The sequence below is a fragment of the Lissotriton vulgaris genome, chromosome 8 (genome assembly GCF_964263255.1).
Source record: "Lissotriton vulgaris chromosome 8, aLisVul1.2, whole genome shotgun sequence".
NCBI lineage: Eukaryota > Metazoa > Chordata > Amphibia > Caudata > Salamandridae > Lissotriton > Lissotriton vulgaris.
In genome coordinates, this window is record NC_141696.1 from 1,521,723,146 (window position 1) to 1,521,746,962 (window position 23,817).

General features: G+C 46.2%; 1 protein-coding gene across 1 annotated transcript in view; it reads left to right on the forward strand.

Moving 5' to 3' along the window:
• LOC147699077 (sodium/potassium-transporting ATPase subunit alpha-1-like) overlaps nt 1-23,817 on the forward strand; it is a 3,282,495-nt gene that overhangs the window by 1,944,499 nt on the left and 1,314,179 nt on the right. Inside the window, exon 15 of the mRNA XM_086936300.1 lies at nt 19,037-19,235. Coding sequence (XP_086792426.1) covers nt 19,037-19,235 — 199 coding nt within the window. The remainder of the gene's footprint in view (nt 1-19,036; nt 19,236-23,817) is intronic.

Genomic DNA, 23,817 nt, shown 5'->3' on the forward strand with positions numbered 1-23,817 from the left:
ATCTGAGGGCTCAATGACTCCCAGCTCCAACATTTTCTGCACTTATGTCTTGATGCAGTCTCTGACATGATCAGGCTGTCTGTAGATTTTAGTCTTGACTGGCAGACTGTCCCCAGTGTCAACCTCATGGGTACACCAATTGGTCTGACTGGGTGTCAGAGAGAACATATGTCTAAAGGATTGAAGAACTTGTTTACAATCCTTTTGCTGATGTTCAGAGAGGCTGCCACAAAAGACAACACCATCTACTGACCCATCATCAGGGTTCTGAGTGAGCAGGTCTGGGAGAGGGTCACTCTCCTCCTCCTGTCCCTCATCTGTGGCCATGAGCAAGCCCATGTCCTTCCTGTTGACATATGCTTTGAGCCTGTTCACATGGAGCACCTTGAGGGGGCTCCTGGGAGTTCCAAGGTCCACCAGGTAGGTGACCTCTCCCTTTTGCTCAATGATTGTGTGGGGCCCAGACCATTTGTCTTTGAGTGCTGCTGGGGCCACTGGCTCCAGCACCCACACCTTCTGTCCAGGCTGGTAAACAGTCAGGACAGCCTTTTGGTCATGCCAAGCTTTTTGTAATTCTTGGCTGGCCTCAAGGTTTTTAGATGCCTTTTCCATGTATTCAGCCATCTGGAGCGGAGACCAAGTACATAGTCCACAATGTTTGCTGCAGGCTTTTTGAGAGGTCTCTCCCATCCTTCCTTTACCAAACAAAGGGGTCCTCTTACAGGATGCCCAAACAGAAGTTCAAAAGGGCTGTAGCCAACCCCCTTCTGTGGGACCTCTCTGTAAGCAAACAAGAGGCAGGGTATCAGGACATCCCATCTACGCCTGAGATTTTCAGGTAGTCCATGAATCATCCCTTTGAGGGTCCTGTTGAATCTCTCAACAAGCCCATTGCACTGTGGGTGATAGGGTATGGTGAACTTATAGTTGACACCACATTCCTTCCACATTGCAGTCAGATATCCTGACATGAAGTTTGCACCTCTGTCAGAGACAACCTCCTTAGGGAAGCCCACTCTGGAGAACACTCCAACTAGGGCTCTTGCAACAACAGGTGCTGTAGTGGTCCTAAGGGGAATAGCTTCAGGATACCTGGTGGCATGGTCCACCACCACCAGTATAAACTTGTGCCCTGATTCTGTCTGGGGTTCCATTGGACCAACAATGTCAATCCTCACTCTCTCAAAGGGTACCCCCACCACAGGTAGTGGTATAAGGGGGGCCTTTGTTGTCCCACCTGACTTACCACTGGCTTGGCAAGTGACACAAGAGCGACAACACTCCTTGGAATCTTCATTCATGTGAGGGCAGTGAAAGTGTGGGACAAGTCTGTCCCAAGTCTTGTTCTGGCCTAAGTGTCCTGCAAGGGGAATCTCATGGGCCAAGGTAAGAAGGAAACCCCTCTGAGACAAGGGAATGACCAGCCTCCTGGTTGCACCAGGTTTGTGGTCTCTTGACTCAGAGTACAGGAGTCCATCATCCCAGTATACCTTGTGGGTACCTGTGGCGTTCCCTGCAGCCTCAGCAGCAGCCTGCTGTCTGAGGGGTTCAAGTGAGGGGCAGTCTAACTGTGCCTTCCCCAGGTCTTCCCTGGAGGGTCCCCCTGAGCCCAGAAACTCAACCTGATCAGGTTCAAGCTCTTTAGGCTGTTTCCCTCAGTTCCTTAAGGTCAGCCTCCTCAGAGACTTGATCCACAACCTGGGGCAAGGGGGAAGGCGATGCCTTAACCCTACTGCTCCTTCTCTTTTTTTTGTTTTTTTTTTGTTCCAAGACCTTTATTATTCAACATGCATGTTACACAGCGTATCGCCTACGACCCAGCCGGGCCGGACGCATATAACTTGAATTTCAACTCATGTAATCGATAAACACAACCTGAAGACCGACAACCCTGGGGTTCGGCGGCGTTAAACGACCTGTGTGTATATTGCACGGTTATACGAACATTCAGTAAGATGGAATCAGAGGTCTGGAGGATTTTCTTTTTTTATATGGGGGTTCGCAGTTATATAGCTATGCTGGCGCTCATCAGCGGCTTCAAGTGTGTTTCGGCCCGTTGTGACAGACACGGGGCATGAGGAAAAATTTAGTTTGAGTTCACCCTCCGAGGGGGCATGGGGCAGAATCATTGTAGGAGGAGGCCGCACGGCACCATAATCACGTCTGTATGTAGGTAGGCAAGCATGGTGTCTGCCCTGATGTGAGCGTCTGGTGCGTTCTATGGCGTTCAGGTAGAATCGCCCTACTGCGCCTTCTCTTGGGAGGTGTCTGGTCCATTGTTCCAGGATCCAGCACCTGTTCAGTGGGGCATCTTTTGGCCTGTGACCTAGTCACAGCAAGGACATGTGCTGGCAAGCCTAACATTTCCATGTGAGTCCTCTGCTCCACTTCTGACCATAGTGATGTTTCCAAATCATTGCCCAACAGACGTTCTACTGGGAGGTCTGAACTAACCACAACTTTCTTTGGGCCACTTACCCCTCCCCAGGAGAAATCAACAACTGCCATACTATGATTGGTAGTGACATTGCTGGCATTGGTCACCAGGAAATCTGTACCTGGCATGATCTGTCCAGGGTCCACAAAGTTAGGTGTCACCATTGTGACACTGGCACAAGTTTGTATATACAACAAGAGAGGAAGGGAATAACGGCTACTCTCCCACCCCTAATTTAAATAGTTATCATCAACATAAAACCAGGGAAACGTGTAGGATGTAACTAAACCCGTTTTTAGATGAGATGGAGTTTGTTTCAAATAACCTAATAAATATAGAAACCTGCCGTTTTGGTCTCATTCTGTATACACCCGAATGGTAATCCCTACCGGTCACGTGCAATGTTGACGTTCCGTGACGCGTGACGTCACACGCCCTTCGACAAAGAATCAATATTATCGGACAAGGAACGCTGCAAACATCGTGTTACGGGCCACTGGGAGAAACCAAACAGGTGTAAAGACGGCGAGCCTCGCAGTTTGAAGTGAGTAATACATGTAACAGAGCGGTTCACTCGAGAGAGTAGTGATTTTGAATTCGAGAGCGTCTATATGCTCAATAATTGTAATCTATGTGACAACTGAATAGCTCAATTTGGGGTTTGAACAGGTTATAACTGTGAGTGAAGATTTGCCTATCCCTTTTGAGCCCATGAAGCGGTTTGCACCATAAAATAATGTAAGTGCAACATTTTCCCTAAGAACTGCTAAAACTTCTTTTTTGACGACCTAGTCACTACTAACGGATCCTGAGAGCCATATTCTGATTATACTTTGCTGTTGATACGAATTGTTTGCAAAATAGAATTTTCTGCATAAATCAAGAATTGATACATTCTACATCAATGACTGTATAAAACATTGAATTAACATTATCTGTGATTTATGATAAAGAAAACATCACTAACATAAATTCCCTGATGAATAATCAAGGGGAGAGTTGATATCCAACTTATAAATAGAATAATTGTGTTTGATAATGGTCATGCAATACATAAGGGCATATGTTATGAGAATTGATATGTCTGTTTATCTACAGATACTCCGCCTGATGAGTAGCAGGAGTCTTATGGACGGGTAAACCGTGAGTTATCCAGAGGAGAGTACAAATTGTTTATCTACTCTCATTCTCATTTCCTAACGGTGTGGACAGACCTTAGCGTGCCTGGACCCCCGTAGGAATTTTCTTAATTTAAATTTGGTCCTGAAGAAAGCTGAGCTGACCTTAGCTTTAACAGCAGAAACATGTTGACCAGTCACTTTTTGAAATTCCTGGATAAAAATTAAAATATCCAGCGACCACACAGTTTTTAATGTGAACAACTGGCCCCTAATAAAGTCTGTTAAGGCACAGTTGTGATCTTTTAATACACTTTTTTTCACTGATCACCACCTTCACACTCACCAGCTCCGCTGCACTTGCAGGCGTGGTAGCACACAGGCGGGGATAGTCAGCCCCCCTGTGACCGAACCCCATGATGAAGCATGTCACCTCTAGGGTGAGTGAGGGTTCTTTTAGAAAATAATTAATTTCCCATTTGTTTGCCCTTTACATAATTCAGTGATCATTTATATCTTAGGTAATTTTTCACCTTGTTTTCACTGTGAGATAGGGGTTCACTGTGTTTCCTACTGGCACAAGTGTCCCTGTAGGCCTGAGCCACTTTTCCATTAATTAAAGGTGTCTGCCTGTATTTGCCCAAAGTATTTGGACTGGCATCAGGGGATATATCCACATACACTGTACAGACAAGGACAGCCAGAGTGAGTGTGCCAACTAGGTTGTCATACCCCTCGGTTCCCAAGGTTAACCCAACTAGTCCCTTGGGAGGTGCACTACCACTACTTACTGTACTAGGGGGTGCAGGTGCCTTAGGGGCTGTAGTGGTAGGAGTTTGCCCTCCTTTCTTGGTGCACTCACTAAACCAGTGAGTCTTACTTTTACAGTATTGGCACCACCTTTTTGACTGGCCTTCTTGAGTCTTCTTTTTCTGCTGTGAAGCCTGACCCTCACCCTCTTTGGTTTGTTGGGGACCTGTTGAAGACTTCTGGTCATTTTGTTCACTCTTGTTACTACCCTTTTGGTCTGCTTTCTTCTGACCACCCTGGTTCTGAGTCTGGTTCTGCTTGACCCTTGTTCTGACCCATCTGTCTGCCTTCTTTCCCAATTCTTGGGGAGAGGTCAGATCTGAGTCAACAAGGTGCTGATGCAACAACTGGTTCTGACAGTTATTTAAAATCTGTTCTCCCATGATAAGATTATACAACCCTGTGTAATCAGTAACCTTGCTACCCAGCAACCAGCCTTCCAAAGCCTTAATGGTACAATCAACAAAGTCAGCCCAATCCTGAGACTGCATTTTCTGGGTGTCTCTGAACAGCAACCTGTACTGCTCAGTTGTTAAGCCAAACCCATCAATCAGTGTATTCTTCAGGACTTGGTAATTGTTAGCATCCTCAGCTCTAGTAGTGAGGAGCTTATCTCTACCTTTGCCTTCAAAGGAGAGCCACAATATAGCTGCCCACTGACTCTGGGGGACGCACTGGACAGTGCAGGCCCTCTCCAAAGCAGTCATCCATTTGTGGATGTCATCCCCTTGTATAAAGGGGGGCACTATTTTACTCAGGTGTCTAGTGTCTAAACTCCTGTCTTTATCTCTAGGGATAATGCTGCCACCAGTGGGGTCTGCCCCACTCAATTTCTGCTCTCTGGCAAAGGCAAGTCTCTCTTTGGCAAGGGCAAGTTCTTCCCTCTCAATCCTCAGATTGACTTCCCTCATCTTACCTTCATGCTCTCTTCTCTGAGGGGATGTCATGCCTCTGTGAGAAGATGCCTGAGAGCCATTGGTACAAATGGATCTGTTAGAGCCTCTGGAGAGAGACCTAACTCGTCCATTCCCAATGTTAAGCCTGCCTGAGAGTGGGCCTGGGGGTCCCCCAGTTCCATTCTCATGCATGCTTAAGTTGGTCCTGGTGAGCCTTCTGACTACTACCTGACCTTTGTCTGCCTCATCCCCTGACAACTCCTGATCCTCTTCCTCTCCTTCACTTCCTGTTCCATTGAGGTTGAGGTCAGGGTTCCCTCTAAGGGGAGTATGCTCCCATCTGGATTAGAAGGGAGTGTGTTAGAAGCCCTCCTTGCATCATAAGTCTCTAAGAGACCTATCAGAAATGGGATGGTAGGGTTAGAACCCTGTTTTAGCTTCCTGGAGGTACACAGTTGTCTCATCTCCTGGAAGCTAAGAGCTGCATATCTTGACATGACCTGTGGAGGGTCAATAACCACAAGGGGAGTCTCTGAAGACTCTCCGTGGTTAGACATGCTTCTAGTGAGGTGTAAGTGGTGCACTTACCTACACTATTTGTTTGCCTACTGATCCCTTGCTAAGAGTTGTAGTCAGGGTGTGCTAAGCCCTGTTACACTACAACAGCTGGTTCAGTAGAACTCAGAGTAGTCTAAGCTAAGTTATATGTACCTTGGTACTTATGTAATCTTTCAAATTATATTCTTAGGATACGTGTGGTAAAACAACAGCAAGCTCAAATCCCAACCGCTGCCACCAATGTGAGAAGTTGGCCTGATATATAGTGCTCACTATTCTAGTGATCACTGTGTATCATACCAAACAACCCTTATTGATGATTGGTTGTAAGTCAACCTTATACACCAGCTATCCTAGTAGCATGGACAAGAGCAGTCTTTAGGCTAAACTCTAGAGGGCGTGTTAAGCCAGCTGCTATACCATCACATATACCCCTTGAACACCAAGTGAAAGGACACCACACAAGTTGTTATGAAAATAAAGGATATTTATTTATAACAAGTCTACCCTGTACTCTTAATGAGTCAGGGAGCTAAGCACAATACAAAACTCTTATGAAAATACTTCAAGTTGCACAATTTACACAAATGCCCGAGGGGCACGAAAAACCATATACACTAAAAGTGGAATGCGAAATACTAGCAGGTAAGTAACAAGATCCAGAGGCTTCAGGATCGCTAGGACTACACTACTGAACCCTAAGGTTAGAAGCAGGAGGCCTAGGGAGATCGGGTGCAGAGTGTGCACTCTCACGCGGGATGCGGGACAAAGTCTATGGAGGCTAGTATTTCTAAAGTCACTGTTTCCGGACGAACCCGACTAGGTAGACTAAAAAGGAAAAAGGATCTGGACACTTAGATAGTGAACCTGCGTTGGAGCACCGAAATGCTCGGGTTACCTAGCCCAGAGGCTGCGGCTGCATAGGGTTCAAAAGACGTCGGGAATCCTCGTTGTAGTCTATGGAGCCTGAAAGAAGAAGTTGCTGGCAGGCGACCAGTGAAGATGTTCGGTGTGATCCAAGCCTGGATCGGTGATGGAGACGACCTGAAAGCAGAGGGGACTCAGTTCTTAATCACTAGCCAGTGATTGTGTGGGCACCAGGATGGCACTGGATGAAGTCACCTCGACCAGGTGAGTGGGCGACGCTGGACTCTGCTGTCACACGGACCAGGAGGCGTTGTCGGCGACCAGGCTGGAGGTGCGAGCTGTCCCACGAAGGTGTCTGCTGTCGGCGATGCTGGAACCAGGATCGGAGCAACAAGCCTTGGCAAAGGCAAGCCCACTCGGTGGAGTCAAGATGGCGTCTGGAGTGGACCAGGAGGGTCCGGGGTGCTCCTCTTTTGGAAGGGAGCAAGGGCAGTCTGGAGCAACCAGACCAGCGGTGAAATCGTCGTGGTGCGTCGTCAGGAAGGCCACTAGCCAGCAGGCAAGTGACCGGACAACGCAGTGAGCAGCAAAGAGCAGAAGGGCCCCACGCAGATCTCGTGGATACTGGGGGGCTGGACCTCGGTGCTGGAGCTGCTCAGGGTTAGGGCTTCCCAAACCTCAAAGCACTCACTCGAGGATCCCTCGGCGGTCGTGCTGGTTAAGCGTTGTGCTGGTTTTGAAGATGGCCGGTCCCTCAGGTCTCGTCACACCCACAAATCTCAGCTGGGCTGATGATGCAGGTAGAGGTCAGAGATGCCAGGGAATCCGGGTCTCGTCGAGCTGGTCAGTCTTGATCCGGAGGATGGACGTGCAGCAAACCGCAAGCGCTTAGATGGTGCCTGCTGGTGCAGGGTGGCTACTCCTTAGCCACAAGGGAGAGTCTTCAGAAGGTATAAAGAGTTCCTTTCGTGGAAAGTAGTTCAAAATTCAGAATTATCTAATTTGGGAAGGGGGCCCGCTCCTACCTTTATTCTAAGAAAAGGGGCTGGCACGCGACTAGGTCCTGCCCATGGATGGGACCAGGAGGGGGGTGGTTACACCCCTCTCCCTTGTCCGGACTTTCCCCAGCTCAGGGGCTGGTGTGCCCCTGGAACTGGTTTAAGCCGGCATATGCACAGTGAGCACCGGGGTGCCACTTGCAGTCACCTTCCTCTCAGCCCTGCCTACCTGGGATACACAAAACCCTGTCTGGGATGGTGCTAGCACCGCCCCTGACAGGAAACCCTTTGTCCGAGCTCTCCTCGCTGGAAGGACTCCCAGCAACAGGAGGTCAGACTTGTGTCTGTGGTGGCAGCATCCATTTTGTGATGCTGAGGCTCGAGTTAGCTTTAACCGGGGTTCACAGTTACATACATGTCGTGTCCCTCTAGAAGGGTGGAATGCTAACCCCGTCGCCAGAATTGGCGAAGTGTTAGTATTCCAATTCGTATGACACCTTACTGGACATGTTTTGATAAAGCGATACCAAAGATAGCAAATAACCGCGAGGATTATAATGCACTTAAGAGTATTTGGTACGCGTTATCATGGAACAGCTATTAGGACTTGGGTCCACAAGCTGCAAACGGGCTCTGCTCATGCCAGAGCACCATCTCACATAATTCCAAGCACTCTGCCTTCAGGATTGATAAGGCCTGCCATAGGAGTGACTTATAGGAGTATATGTGTCCATTTTAGGGTTAGATATAGGTATACTATATCTAAAGCAAAGGGTGATTACACCACCTTGCCCCAGCTGTGTTACCAGCCAGTTGTGTCTGTTTAGATGGCCAACCAGGGGTGGCACAATACATGCTGCAGCCCCTGGTAGGCCTTGGGTGCACTTATGCCCTGGGTACCTATGGTACACTGTACAAGGACTTACAAGAGTGACCCAATACCAATTGGTAAATGCACCTAAAGTACATGGATGTCAATTTAAAGAGAGAACCGCTAGGCTGTGGGTCTGATTAGCAGGCCCACAGCCAGGAAAAGACGTAAACCAGTGAAGCAAAAAGCAAAAATCTGGGGTGACCATAGGATTGCAGACCCTCCTCTCCTACAGGCTTAGTAATGCGGCAATTCTGAGTACAGTTTTAAAACTATTGGGAGCGTAAGCAAGCACAGCCTCTGCTGTCAAGGTCTCGCTACCAGAGCACGTTCGCTGCTCGAAGCGACGGTCTTTTAATTTTATATTGTTAGCAGCTGATCTGCTGACAGCGGATCCACCGCCTCCCCTCGCCACTAGCCCGGAAGTAAAATGTAACTGCAGCTCCCTCCATAGCAAATGGGAAATCCCGTGGTTTCTGAAGTGTACAGGTAGGCTTAGTAATGACAGTGCTTAATTTGTGCCGGTGCTTTCCGGGGCTTAGCACCGGCACCTTTTTAACAGGGCCGGGTCTACTCTACATTGCCAACCAACATCACTGCAGTCTGCACGTCATGCGTCGTCAAATTAAATAAATTATAATTGCTGGCTTTTGCATGCAGTCTTGTTCGTACACTCTTACTGTCTGGGAGAGTCTCCGGTCCTTTGGTGATGAAGACGACTGTTGATGACTACGTGCAGCGCTTCTGAGACAGCGCTGCTGAGACAGCGCAGTGAGCCCGATAATTAGATCCCTTAAATATTTGCTTTCGGTTCCAATGTTGCAGATGGGCGGGCCACTGACTGGGCTGCATTTGGTTCTATGGGCAGGGCCGGACTGGCATTTGCGGGCACCGGGCATTTCCCCGGTGGGCTGGATGGGTGGGGGCCGGTTTTATGGCTGCAGGGGGCCGCTTTTGTTTTCGAGTGCCGGTTTTGTAGCAGCGCTGCAAAATCGGCCCTCTGTAAGAAAAGTGGTAGCAGTGCTTTGCGGGTAAAAAAAAACGCTTCCCTCCCGTTACCAGGGCCGGTGGGGAAGCAACCTGCCAGGGCTGGTTGCTGGTCTCAGTCCGGCCCTGTCTATGGGGGTAGGGGCCACGGCGGGCAGCGTATGCTTCCTTCAACTGCTGGCGGACCACGCCCCCGCACACACGCACTGCATTGGAGGAGTAGCAGCAGTTAGCGCGATGTCAAGGTGGACCCTTTTATTCAGCTGCGCAGCAGGCCTCTTGAAAAAGGCAGTGAAATAAGACAAAAAGGGAGGGGTTTGGGGCGGGGGTAGGGGAGGGAGGGTGAAGGGAAGAAGGGGAGGGAATGGACAATGGGCGCTGTCTCCTAGCGTTCTTCTTGGAAGTCACTGAGCGATGACCGCAGTAAGTTTATTATCTAATAAACAACCCGAAGCTCATGCTGCTTTTTTTCTTGCACTTTGTGACGGTCACTTGACCCGAGTCAGAGGTCCGGCGCCACCCCAGGCCCGAGCAATCTTGCCACTGGTGCCGGCCTTGCAGTGCTCGTGCTCGGGCCCCGGGGCAGCCTGGAATTACTTCAGCAATTTTTGATGAGCACAATAACTGTGTGCCTGCCAGACGGGACAAAGCAGACAGAGCCGGTGCTCCAAAGTTGCACTGGAATACTTTTGGCCCTGAGACCTGAGTAACCAGCGCGATGGTCGGGAGTACATGGATTTGCTCAGCCCTCCCCTCTTTACTCCAGGTCGCAGTCGGAAGACTGATATGACTGAGAGGGGTGAGTCACCCAGAGAAGGAAAAAAACGTGTTCACTTCTGCTCTGGCGCTTCAGCTGCCCCCCTCCACTCTTTCCTTCTTCCATCTCTTTCTGTCCAGCAGTTCTTCTCTTGCTGAAAACCGTGACTTCAAGACAGGGTTCTTCTCGCTCTCTTTCCTCTCCTTTCTTTTATTTGCTCCCCAGTGAAATGGATCTAAAAATAATTTTTTTTGCTGGAAATGATGTATTTTTCTGACATTTTAGTTCCAAAGTGCAGCATCTGGAATAAAAGGTTAAAAATATGAAAAAATAACTAACTAAAGTAAGACAGAGTGGTAGCTAACTGGCCTGATTGATTTTATTCACATCCAAGCACATTAGCGCCACTTTTACAGAGATTGCCAGTGAAGCGCTATTTTTGTTTTCTTGTCTTTGTTGACCCTGGGCTTTCAACTAGTGCACCAATCCTGGAGGTCCTGCAATATGTGGATTGGAAAACAAAATGTGTACTGCGGCTCTGCGTACAGGGATGTGGTCTTTTTACCATACTGCTTACGTTTTGTAAGGATCTAAGCAATGACCATTGAAATGGGTCCATTCAGGGCCCTGTAGTCATGTCCTTAACTTTTCAGGCAATAGCACTCACTGATTTCTGAATAGTGAGTGTAAAAGCGTTAAGGTAACCATGTTGTTCCTGCTTACATTTCACATGGTTTGCTAAATTTTGCATTCCCTATGAGTGTTTGCTTTTTCCAGGATGTTGTTACTTTTTTTTGTAGGATGCATATTGCTCTTGTCTAGTGCGTCATTTAAATTGAGCCGCATCCAGGTCTGTAAAGCAGCCAGCAATTGGGTTGTAGTTGAAGGCAGCGTGAGTTTTTCTCAGTGGGGCAGTATGGTGTTTGGTGGGGGAGACGGTGTGGCACAATGGCCAGAGCTGCTGAATTTGAAACGGGGGAACCAGGTTGAGCCTTAATAACCAATCCACCAGACCACTCTCCTGAGAGCAAAATCCCATGCTAGACCTTAGAAGGCTTTGCAAGTCCTTAGAAGCCCTGGTGTCTTCGCACCAGCAGGTGGACTCTAGCAGTGGCAAGTGTGGGTTAACCTTCAAGGTTTGTTCATCACAATCCATACTGAAGGTTACCTGCAGTCTTGCCGGCAGGCATATGAAGCAGCACAACCTAGAACAACAGTGACTGTCACTGTGGTCACAGGACCCTTGAGAAGGGCCGGCTCTAGGGCAGTGCAATCGGTGTGACCGCACCGGGTGCTGACGTTGGGTGGAGGCATTATGTTTGCAAGTATATTTAGGTTTTATAAGCGCTTGCTGCCATCTTCCTGGCATCCAGCAGTTTTCGTCAACAATAACAATTTCATAATGACTCTGGTGTTTAATGTTCTTCCTAGAGAGAGATAATTTTGTCTAGTGGAAGGTTTGATTCATGGAAAGGTAGCTCAGAGGGTCAACGTGCCTGCTGCAAAGGAACATGTACCATGCAGATCACAAAGTGCACATAATGTAAATAGGTCAGTGGGCTACTGCTTTTGTCAGAGAGATCCTTTTGTTACTTGCAGTTTATAAGTTAAAATCCTAACACAGAACAGTGAGCTATTCACTTTCATCTAAGAGTTGCATACAAACTGCATGGTATAAATTAGGGCGTTATGTTTTTCCCCCCAGTCTTTGATTAACCTAATGTTGCAAAAAGTGTTATTTTGCACAGAAATCAATTCTGATTATTAAAGAGAACCCCCAACCATGGTATTACGTTTTAAATTCTGAGTTTGTGTTTCTCCAGACCAATCACTATTAAACTATTCGGCCTAGGCCTACTAGTATGGTTGTCATGTGACTCCTACACCTTGTAGTCCTTAGTCTTATGCAACATTTCCTATACAATGATTTACACACATATCGATTGTCTCTGAGTAATGTGTGTGATGTAAAGTGCTCCAACGCCCTACACTGGTATGAGTGGCGCTGTAAATCCAATTAAATGCATCTGAGAGTGAGTGTGGTTATGGAGACTTGAGGGGCACTGTTAAAGGGTGGTAGTGAGGGAATCCATGGCAGAGGTGGTCATTGGGGGGGCAATAACAAACATTAATGCACAGGGCACCACCAGTGATAAGCCTGGCCCTGCCCTTGAGGACAGTCTGCCTCACCCACAGGTACCTCCATTTGCCTTGTTTCAGAAGTAGTAGCTGCAACTTACCAGGGATTGGCAATGCAGGATTTGCACACACACCAAACTAAGTTCGCAAACTTCACAGTCTCTGATTCATTCACAAGTACTTTTAACATGTGGTGCTTGCTGTGGGGCCACTGGGATTAATTATGCAGCACAGGAGGACAAAATTATGCCGCAGTGTTGACTAAATTATGCAAAAAAAAGGCTGCAGCGTAATGCAGTATATTTTCTGATATTTTATTATTTTGACATGTGTACACATGCTAACAGTCTCTGGAAAGTGTTTGCCTTATTAAAACCAGTGTAACATATATCATATTCTGTGGAAGCTGGCATACAAATTGACCCTTTATACAAGTGTGCATATTGTATACGACTATGCTTATCATTCTGGCACTGATTCTCATACTATAAAAGTATATAATTCCTTCGTGTTGTATATAAGCTCTTCTTTGTGAGTTGTTTCTTAACCTGTGCATTTTTAGCCAGCATAACTATGCTACTATCCCTGAAATTGTGATAGTCTGGTATTGTCACTGGGCGTCATGATTGAATGTCTGTCACGGGCCCTAGAGTTTCTCGTTGCTCAAATGGGTGTAATTTCTGATATTTTTTTCCTTGTCTTCATTGCTTAATTTTTGCTCGCGAGAAACTGTCACAGTCATTGGAATGTCACTCATAATTACACTAAAATTATGAAAATGTCACACATGGCAATCTGAAATCTTGGCAGTTATGAGCACTGAGTAGGCAAAAATGTGAATCATGACACAATAGGAAATGATACATTGGGTAGGGGCTCGCAGAAACCCTGTATAAGTATATTACACTGTAAGAAACAGAAACATGAATATACAGGTGACGAGGTCAAAGTTCACACAGGGGAGGCTCAGCTCTGCAAACAGAGGGAGGGAGCACCTTTTCACGGCCTCCCTTTCAGTGGATTTAATTTTTTAGAAAATGCAAATACCATGCAAGAAGGTGCTTCAGAAGCCTGCCCTGGTGAGAAGATGCAGTGAAACAGTTACATTCTTTGCGTGCTCATTTAACTTCCTAAAATTCAGGGACAAAAGCAACTGTTATCTGTAGCACTGTTTCCGTTAGGAGTTCTAGAAAAGGCAGGGTCAGCTGCATCTCTTCCATTAGCCCTTGTGCAAGTTAAGCAGGCTGTGTGCCTATGACCTTCGTATGTTCATGGATCTTTGTGGCAACATTTAGGATTTTAAACTGCTTTGCACAGGGCAAATAGGTGTTAATGTGACAGTATTTTCTTACTGTTTTTGATTGACTACTTTTAAAGCACACACTATTCAACCCAGTGAAAAAGATATATGAATCAAAGACACTAATTACGTTTTAAAAAAATGGCATTGTTGGGAGAAAAGTGTAATTTGCATGATTGTCCGTGTGCCATGCCAGCTCTGCATGCCCGACCTGCATTCCTGTGATCCAAGCTGTCTGACTTTTGTCATGACACACACTAATCCTATGTGTGTAAATTGTCTGAGGAACAATCTTTTGATTATTAAAGGTTCTGGACCGGTCCTGAACCGGGAGAGGTACACCAAGCGTACTGTCCCTATCGTGAGCTTACTGGTTTCTGCCTCGAGCGTGGAAATGGCAGCATACCATGATTGATGAATTACAGTGGCAGGCCTGTACCTGTGAGTTGTGAATACACACTTAGAAGATCAGTCATGTGAAGTTCTGCTGCTCACGATGAATCTGAAGTCCTGAAAACAACATTCCATGCGTTGTGCATGTTTGTATGTGTGTGTGGGTTGTTGTGCGTGTGTTGTGTTCGATGTTATTGGATGCCATGCACAAGTGATACTGGCCTACAAGTTAGGATGTCCGGAGCAGTGAGACACACTTCTTGCACTCCCAATGTTATTTATGGCCCTGGAGCGCCTTGTAGTGGGTCACATTTTTCATGTGTCCCTTTTAAATGCATTAGTCGTTATAGCTAATTTATTCTAAAATTGTGCTTTAAATGCACTTTTTATTTAATCTTTTTCAAAATGTTCATAGGGCAGGGGGACCTCCTATCAAATCCCTACTTGCGGGAAGGCTCCCTTGCTGAAATTCAGATTGGGTATTACATCAGACTTTCAGCAGTGCCAGTTGAGGATGTGGGCGGAGCCAATAGAGTACTTAGGTAGAGGAAGTGGGTGGAGCCAGGGAGGAAGTGGGTGTGGCCTCTGAAAAAACATTGAGCACCTGCACTTCATATTTTACAAATTAAGCACTGGTAATGCAGCAATTCTACGTGCAGTTTTAAAAAAAAGAACAGTGCAGTTTTAAAACAATTGAGAGCATAAGCAAACAGAGCCTGAGATGTCAAAGTCTTGCTACCAGCGCGGGTCCGCTGTGTGAAGCGACGACCTTTTGATTTTATACTGTTAGCAGCTGATCTGCTGACAGCGGATCCCTGCCTGTTCTCGCCTTTAGCCCAGAAGTAAAATAAAAACGCAGCTCCCTCCACAGCAAACGGTAAATCCCTTGGTGGACCAGGGAACAATGCGGTGAAACAGCAGGTTTCTGAAGTTTACAGGTTTGCATAGTAATGTGGCAATTCTAAGTGCAGTTTAAAAAAAAGAACAGTGCAGTTTTAAAACAATTGGGAGCGTAAGCAAACACAGCCTCAGCTGTCATGGTCTTGCTATTACAGCATTTTCTATACAGGATTATTTTCATGCAATAGAAATCCATGTAATTTTGGCATTTTAGCCTGTTGGAACTATAATAGGTTGCATATTTATGTGTGTATACGTGTATATATGTATTTACAGAGCAAAGCAGGTAGTAGTGTTCCCTCGAGGGGAAATATCCGCACAGTCACTAGATATATCATACCATAACAATAATTTTTAGCGTGAAAAGTCAAAAACACATTGCTTATCAAGCAAGAGGGTGATAACTCAGCCTCCAAAACCTACTACCTGAAGCACAAACAAGTGTGCAACAAATAGAAAACAGGAAAGAAGCTATTACAGCACACCATTAAATCTTAGAAATGTCCATAACCGTAATGATAAAGTATAGAAACCCTTATGTTTCGGCTAATCATGTGCTGGAAATTTTAAATAATTTTGGATATCAGTAAAGGATGCAAGAAAGCACGAACATTGACCTCATTGGATCCCTTTAGTTGATTAATGTTGCTGAATTGTTTGTCGTTCTCACTATATGGAGACGTTCATAAGGGTTTCTATACTTTACCATTACGATTATGGACATTTATAAGATTAAATGGTGTGCTGTAATAGCTTCTTTCGTGTTTTTTATGTATATATGTATGTTTTGGAAGTACTATGTACTTGTGGTTCCAAACATACACATATATATGTATTTATAAAAATGTGCTGGGGTCCCGATCGTGGGCAGGGATTATTCAGTACTTATGACTTTGATGAGTATACCCCTGGAAGAGAACTAGGATTACAGGTAAGTAACTTATCCTCTCTGGCTTTATTTTAGAAAAGTTTTTGGTTACGCGCAATTACTATGAGCCACTAAATTCTATTTTGTGTGCAAACACATTTGAGCATAAAGTAGTATTACTATCAGTCCTCAGTTTGTGGGAGTTTGAACCCACAATTTGGGGCAGAAAAAAACTGATGTAAATAGCAGGAGCAAATTGTGCACATGTGTTGCCTGAATATGCAGGAATGTTTGTAGGTGACAACCAGCCGGTAGAGGTACTGTGAGGTAAGTGGGTGTCTGGGGTGATTCAAGAGTGATCTTGTTATCTAGTGAGGAGGAACGTATTGGGGAAGACCCACTGCAGTACCCACTAGTGAGTTTTATAGTAGGACATGTTACTTAAGTTTACTTAGTAGGTGACAAGATGAATGTCTTGGATTTTTGGAAGGAAATATATGTTTAAGAATGTTTTTTTCATATTCAGTATTAGAACTGTATTGGTTACTAGCAACCCGCCCCGACGTTGTCCAGGGGGCAATCAGGCTTCGCGCAGGCAGTCCGCCAAACTTTACCGCTCCTCCCCGCACTCCAAACGGCCCGCTCCAGTCCGCCAAAGTTTACCGATCCTCCCCTTGCTTGGCCCTCAATCGGGCATCGCGCTGGCAGTCCGCCAAACTTTACCGCTCCTCCCCGCACTCCAAACGGCCCGCTCCAGTCCGCCAACATTTACCACTCCTCCCCTTGCTTGACCCTCCGGGAGCAATCAGGCATCGCGCAGGCAGTCCGCCAAAGTTTACCGCTCCTCCCTGCGCTTCTAAGTTAACCGCTCCTCCCCTTGCTTGACCTACCTCAGCCCGCTCCAGTCTGCCAAAGTTCACCGCTCCTCCCCGCGCTCCTGTCTGCCGCTCCTCCAAGCGCTCCTGATGATGTCAGCACGAACGTTGTTAGCGCACACGACCGGTGCTACTTCCAAGGGACTACTTTTTTTTGGAAGGTATATTTTTTAAGGAACGTATATTTTTTTGTGGTATATAGCCACTCTGCAGACCCTGAAAATTCCAATGATGTATTGGGTGTTTGGATTGGCGCTGTGGTTCCCGAGTTTACCCGCCTCAAAGGTTCACAGTTCTCGCTTTATAATAGTAGTATAGATGAAGGCACCCATGCTGTATGTAGGTACGTCAGTGGTGTAAAAATAGCCCCCACAGCTTTGCGGTGCGGGGTTGCCCCCAGCTCCAGGGTGCCCCCCCAGCACTGTAGAGTATGGGGGGCCCCATCCATGCAATTTGCAGGGGGGTCCCCTAACGTTGTGTTAAGCCACTGGAATGTGGGTTACATGGCATTCGCTTTGCCTTTGGCCCATCTAGTACAAGGACTCACCCTTTGGGGGTTAAATACTATTGTCAGATGTCTTCTGACAGGGTATTATCCTGTTCCCCTTGAGGTCTTGGTTTTTCTTTGTCTGCGGTGTTGTGTCAGGTCTGTGGTCTTTTTAGACTAGATGGTTCAGGTCTGTGGTCATTTTAGACTAGATGGTTCTCTTTGAGAGGTCTGTGGTCAATTTAAAGTCTTTGAGAGGATTTGTTTGCAGACCCTCCTCCGGGTGGATATAGCTATGGTATTTAAGTTAAGCAATGTGCGGCTAGATGTCTCTATCATATGAACAAGTTACTTACCTTCAGTAACGTATTATCTGGTAGGGACACAGTCTAGCCGCAGATTCCTTAACACCCTGCCCATCCTCCCTGCTCTGTGAATGATTGTAGTGTAAGGGTTATACCCCTTTCCAGTACTGGTTTTATATTATAGAATTCACGTAATCAGTAATCACGTAATAGTGTGATTCTATGGACCGTTTGGTCTTATTTGTTAAATCTTGACTCAGTTTTACCATACCTTTCATTTCCATTTGCTTCATCATAACAATGGAACTTTCCTAATGGGCCTTGTCTGGTTATTAGCATGCAATTTATTCCATTTTCTAATTATGTTTAAAGATACAATAATCTTTTTTGGCACACTGTTTCCACAGCCAGTTTCAATAGTGGCTCCACGTTTTAGCGCAGAAGGTTTCACAGAAGAAACCGACATTTTCTCACCAGAGGGACTTATATGACTCCACTGACGTCACAACCGGTGTCAACGTCATCAGGGAGTCGTAATGCAGCGTCACCCGGCATGCAGAGGGGCTGCTGAAAAATTTCCAGATCCAGTCTGATGCTAGGGGAGAATCAAAACATTAAGGAATCTGCAGCTAGACTGTGTCTCTATCAGATAATACGCTGTCAATCGTAAGTAACTTGTTCATCTTGTAGAAACTCTATCTAGCCACAAATTCCATATCAACCCTCCCTGCTCTCCAAACTGATTAAAGGATGAGAGTTCCACCCTTACAAAGGGCCCTAGAAACTCACACCAGTGGGAAGCCTTTATCATGGATCTGCACTCCTTGCGTATATAGTTGCGAAAATGAACTGACGTCAGTGCACCAAGGTGCACCTATATAGTTACCTCGTACATCACCTCCAGCGCAGATGCCACCGACATGGATTGTTTTGACACCACCTACAGGCGTGCATGGGTACTGCTTGAAAATGTCCAGTTGCAGTCTGATGCCTGGGGATAATGCCAATGTAAGGAATCTGCGGCTAGATAGTGTCTCTATCAGACAAGGCGTTATCAAAGGTAAGTAACTTGTTTTTTGTAGCTACTCACAGGTAGTTACAAATAGCAACATGCCTAATGAACATTTAATAGGCAGTTTGTTCCACAAACCCCTGCTATTGAATATTTTGTGACATAACCTACATCCATAGAGGTAGTATTGCAAAATCAGAGACATGCAGCAAACATTTGGCCTGCAATTGCCAAATATGGACAAGAATGTAAGTTCAAATAAGTATAATTATATATGCCATCATCTTCTCTAACTACCTGATACTTCAAGTTGTCTTGCAGTTTGTGACTGCAACATAATAATGTCAATGTTGCAATTTGTCTGTGTGTCATGTCTAAAAAACACATATACCTGTTACATAGGTACATGGAAAACAAAGGTCCAGCACATTGAACCCACTTTCCTCCTTGTGTCGTAGGTGTGCTTGACCCTCACTGCCAAGCGAATGGCCAGAAAGAACTGCCTGGTGAAGAACCTGGAAGCTGTGGAAACTCTTGGATCTACCTCTACCATCTGCTCTGACAAAACCGGAACCCTCACTCAGAACCGAATGACTGTAGCCCACATGTGGTTTGATGATCAGATCCACGAAGCAGACACCACTGAGGACCAGAGCGGTAAGGCTACCTCTTATGCACACCCATATAGATGCAATTATATTGTTAGTAAATTATTCTTGTGCCTGAATGATTGTCATCAGTCACATCTTGTCTCCCTTACCAATGCCTGCTGACCAGTGGACAAGCCACATGCAGGTGGGAGTGGCTGCTGGGCAGGAGCCTGCAGAGACAGAGACATGGAATTTGCATTTCCTAGCAACCGTGAAGGAAAGTTTCAATTCCATTAAGGACGCGTAGGCAAGGATTAAGCATCCTTAAAGAGCATATTTTATTCAAAGGCTACAAATCCCAAAAGTCATTGCAACGATAAAAAAAAAACAACCATGTCCCATATAAGCAACATCAAGGAATAGCACTTCCTCTTTCTTCAAGCGAAACTTCCTGAATCTCACTTTTCAATCAATAGTTTTGCTTCTGATCCAATCCTGTAAAAAACAAACAGAAACACCATAAGTTCCAGTGTATGACAGAGAATTAATTATTCACCAACTCAGCAATACCGGTAATTATTGAGAACCTTAATAATGACCCAGATTCATCCATTCAGAAACAATAGGCAAAGTTGGAATCAACATTAAATCTCAAGATGCAAATAACTATAATATTATCCCTCAACCCCAGCATACTTATCCATCACTGAAGACTTCAGTAGATACTGGGCGGGTAATAGTTGCTAAAAGAACAGGGAGGGATAATCCTTGCCTCCACAACCTAAATAGAATTGAAACTTTCCTTTATGATAGCTAGGAAATTTGATATTATATGCCAGGACCGAAAGCACAGATTATGATGTTTATAGCTGGTTAACAACCGATGAAGCCATGCAGTGATTGGTTTGGAATTTAAAAAAATAAAGTGGAGTCCGAAGACCAATCAACAGCTCTGAGAATGTCCTTCAGGCGGCTTCACAGAGAGAAGGGCGTTGAGGGCATAGCACCCCTGTGGAGTGTGCTCTGAAGGAGGAGATATCAAAGCCTGCTTCTTCCATTATCCATCTCACCCAATGGGCAATAGTCGCCCTGAAACCGGCTTGAAAGGCTTCTTGAGGGAAATAAACAGTTGCACCATTCTGGGTGGTCTATATTCCTCCGTCAGAGATTCATATGCTCTTAGACACTGCACCACGCAACGTTTTGGATGACCCAGAAAGCCGTGTAGAGAACCACCCTGGTGTTGGATTTGGTGCATCTAGCTATAGTAAAAGACATCCCCTCCGGGGTGAACATATGTGCTGAAACATCCAAGGCATGAATGTCAGAAACTCGTTTATATGAGAAGAGACATAATAGAATTGCCAAGTTACCTGTTAAGTTCCTGCAGGACAAGGTATGCATTATCCTGCTATGATTGCAGTAGTTGAAGTACTACATTGACATCCTATAGGAAGATCACCTAGGTTGTAGGGAAAAAGACAACCGAATTCCCCTCAGGAGCCTACAGATCAACAGGTGTTTCTCTACCTAATGTTGTGTATAGGGACGTGACTTGCCAAGATTACCGGTCTGATCGCATTAATAGTGCGGTAATCCAAATCCTTGTCCACCGGTATGGACAAGAAATTGACAACATGCACTATATCTGTCCACACGAGATCCAAACCACGTCACTAACACCAGCATGGCCTCCTTCTCCGTGTGGATCCATACCTCTTGAGCGTAGAGTCTGCCTAGGCTCTTCTGATGCGGGCGTTAGACCCTGACAACGTCCCCTGTAATCTTCCAACTCATGAATCGGAGAGACCCTTACTCCAGTATTGGAATTTTCATAGATTCACATGCTTGAATCATTCCCTGTAGTCGAGATGGGAGTCCCCGGTATATAAAAAAGCAATGCTTAGATAAATACAAAACAGAACAAGCACTGGCGTTGCCAATAGGTCTCGCAGTAGGAAAGTTGGAGCTATTACAATTGCAAATAACAATGCCTTTTACTTTTGTTTTCATTTTAAAAACATAAAGGGCTTTGTCATTTACAAAACCAATAGCTCCAACTTTCCTACTGCGAAACCTATTGGCAACGCCAGTGCTTGTTACATGGAGCAGCCAAGTATCAGAGCCGCTTGAAGTGTTAGATAAAAAATAAAAGTTCACCTCCAGGCTTGTGTTTTACGACGTCGTTTTAAATCCGCGGAACAAAAGTAATTAATAACCCCTTTGTCATATTTAAATAGAGAAGACTTCTTTTTTTTTTTTTGTATAAATTCTTTTAATTGTTGCATCAGAAGTATCACAAATGTAAGAATTAGCATACGGCAGGGCGTCAACATTCCGCCTTGTCCGTTAGTTGCGCAACTTTTCTTATTTCTGGATTCCACACGCATCATTAGAACACTTAGCTCTTTAACTTAAAACTTACAGAGAACATAATAAAATAAAGCAATCCCCCAAACAGCAGCCTACCTACCCACCTCTTCCCCTTCCCCCCTGGACCCACCCGCTCCCTCTATGAAACTCCTACCCACCTCGCATACATGATCTGAGCATTTAAGTATGTACATGGCCTTCAAAGATCACTATCGTACTTTCTGCCACGTCAGGGGCTCCCCCGACCACCTATTCCTCGTCCACACGGCCTCATTCCAGTCCATGTTATTGTCTCCATTTTGCCCACACTCTCCAAAACTTTTTTGGGCAGCCCCTGGCTTTGTAAGTCACTCTTTTTGGCGCCATGTACAGATCCAGCCCCCTCCTCCATTCCTCCAAATCTGGCCTTTCGGACGCCCCCCAGTATCTTGCAATATCCCTTTTCGCTACCACTAAAGCCAGTACCAGAAAGATAATCAAAGGGCGAGTCAGGTCTACTTCTGTCGTCATGCCCAGCAGCGCCAATCTAGGGTCGCGCGGTATGTTCACCCTCCTCCTCCAATTCTACGAATACACCTTTCCAGTATTCTTGAATGACTTCGCAACCCCAAAGTGTGTGAAAAAAATCGCCATTCTGCTGGTGACACCTAAGGCACGCTGTGTCAGTTATCCTCCCCATTTTAAAAAGTCGCACCCTGTCAAAGTAGGATCTGTGGAGCACCTTAAATTGTTTGAGTCGAAGCCTCGATTTAATCGCTACCTCGCGTGGGTGCATGAGGACAATCTCCCAATCCAGATCCTCCATGCCTCCCACGTCTGCCTCCCATTTGTCCCGTAGGTCCTGTAGGTTCCCCAACATATTGTTGGTCAAAGTTTTATACATGAGGGATATCGCCCCGCCCAGTATCTGTTCCTGCAGTAATCTACCCTCTAGTGGCGCGTATTCTGGGATGTCTGTGAGTGTGATGTTTTGTGCCCTCCATGCGTGCCTCAGTTGTGCATATTTGTAATACTGGGTGTTGTGCAAGCCAAATTCTTCCCTGAGCGCCTGAAAGGTTTTCAGTTCCCCCCTCGCAATCACGTCTCCCACTGTTGAAATACCAATATCATCCCACCGTCCGAAGCCTCTCAATTTATTAAGTTCTCTCAGCCACGTGCAGCACCATAATGGTGTCTGTCGGGTGGGCCGCTTGTCCCACCCCATTCGTTTTGTCGCCTTATGCCACGCCACCAGCGTAATTCTCGTGGCTGGTAGGAACTGCTTTCCCACCATCCCTCCATAGAGGTAGTGCAGTATGTTTTTGTTTGACCACTTAGACCTTTCTAGTGCGTAGGTAGGGTGATCGGCTGCCGCATGTAGCCACTCGTTAATCGGGGCGAGGTGTTCCGCCCAATAGTACGCCTCCAAGTTGGGAAGGGAAATCCCTCCACTGTATTGGTGACGCTGTAGTGTGGATAGAGCTACTCTTGGTTGTTTCCCCAGCCACAGGAATGCCCGCAAGTCCGCATGGATTTTAGTCAAAGTCTTGGCTGGCAGTGGATAATATTCGTTCTGAAGTGCGTAGAGAAACTTCGGTAATAGGACCATTTTATAGAGTGCTGCGCGGCCCAATAAGGTGAGTGGGAGCTGTCTCCACCTATCCATCTCGGCCGTTGCCCCTACCATAACTCGGGCCACGTTGTTGGCGAAGGAGAGTTCCCTATCCAGCGTTATATATATTCCTAGGTACTGAAAGCCCTCCTTTGTATGAATGAGTAGCCCTGGCAGGCACTCCCTCCGTTCCATGCCTTGCGGGTCATATAGGACTGATTTGTGCCAGTTTATAGTGCGGCCTGCCCTTGCACCGAAATCGCCTAGGTCTCTGAACAGTTCCGGGATTGTCGTGTCTGGGTCAGTTACAAACAACAGCACGTCATCGGCATACAAGGATATTTTCTCCTGTGTGGCGTCCGAATCTCCCCAAGGAAGCCCCTGATCCCCTGATTCTGCCTAATCCGTATCGCTAATATTTCTATTGTAAGGGTAAAAAGAAGGGGGGATAGTGGGCAACCCTGGCGCGTTCCCCTGCCGATTGTAAATTCGCGGGACAACCTCCCGTTAACCCGCATTCGTGCCCTCGGGGCTGAGTATAGGAGCTGAACCCACTTCAAAAACTTGGGGCCAAACCCAAATCGCTGGAGGGTCTCCATCAGGAAAGGCCAATGGACTGCGTCGAAGGCCTTCTCCGCGTCCAGGGAGAGGAACCAGTGGGGTTCACTCCTCCCTCGAACCTCAT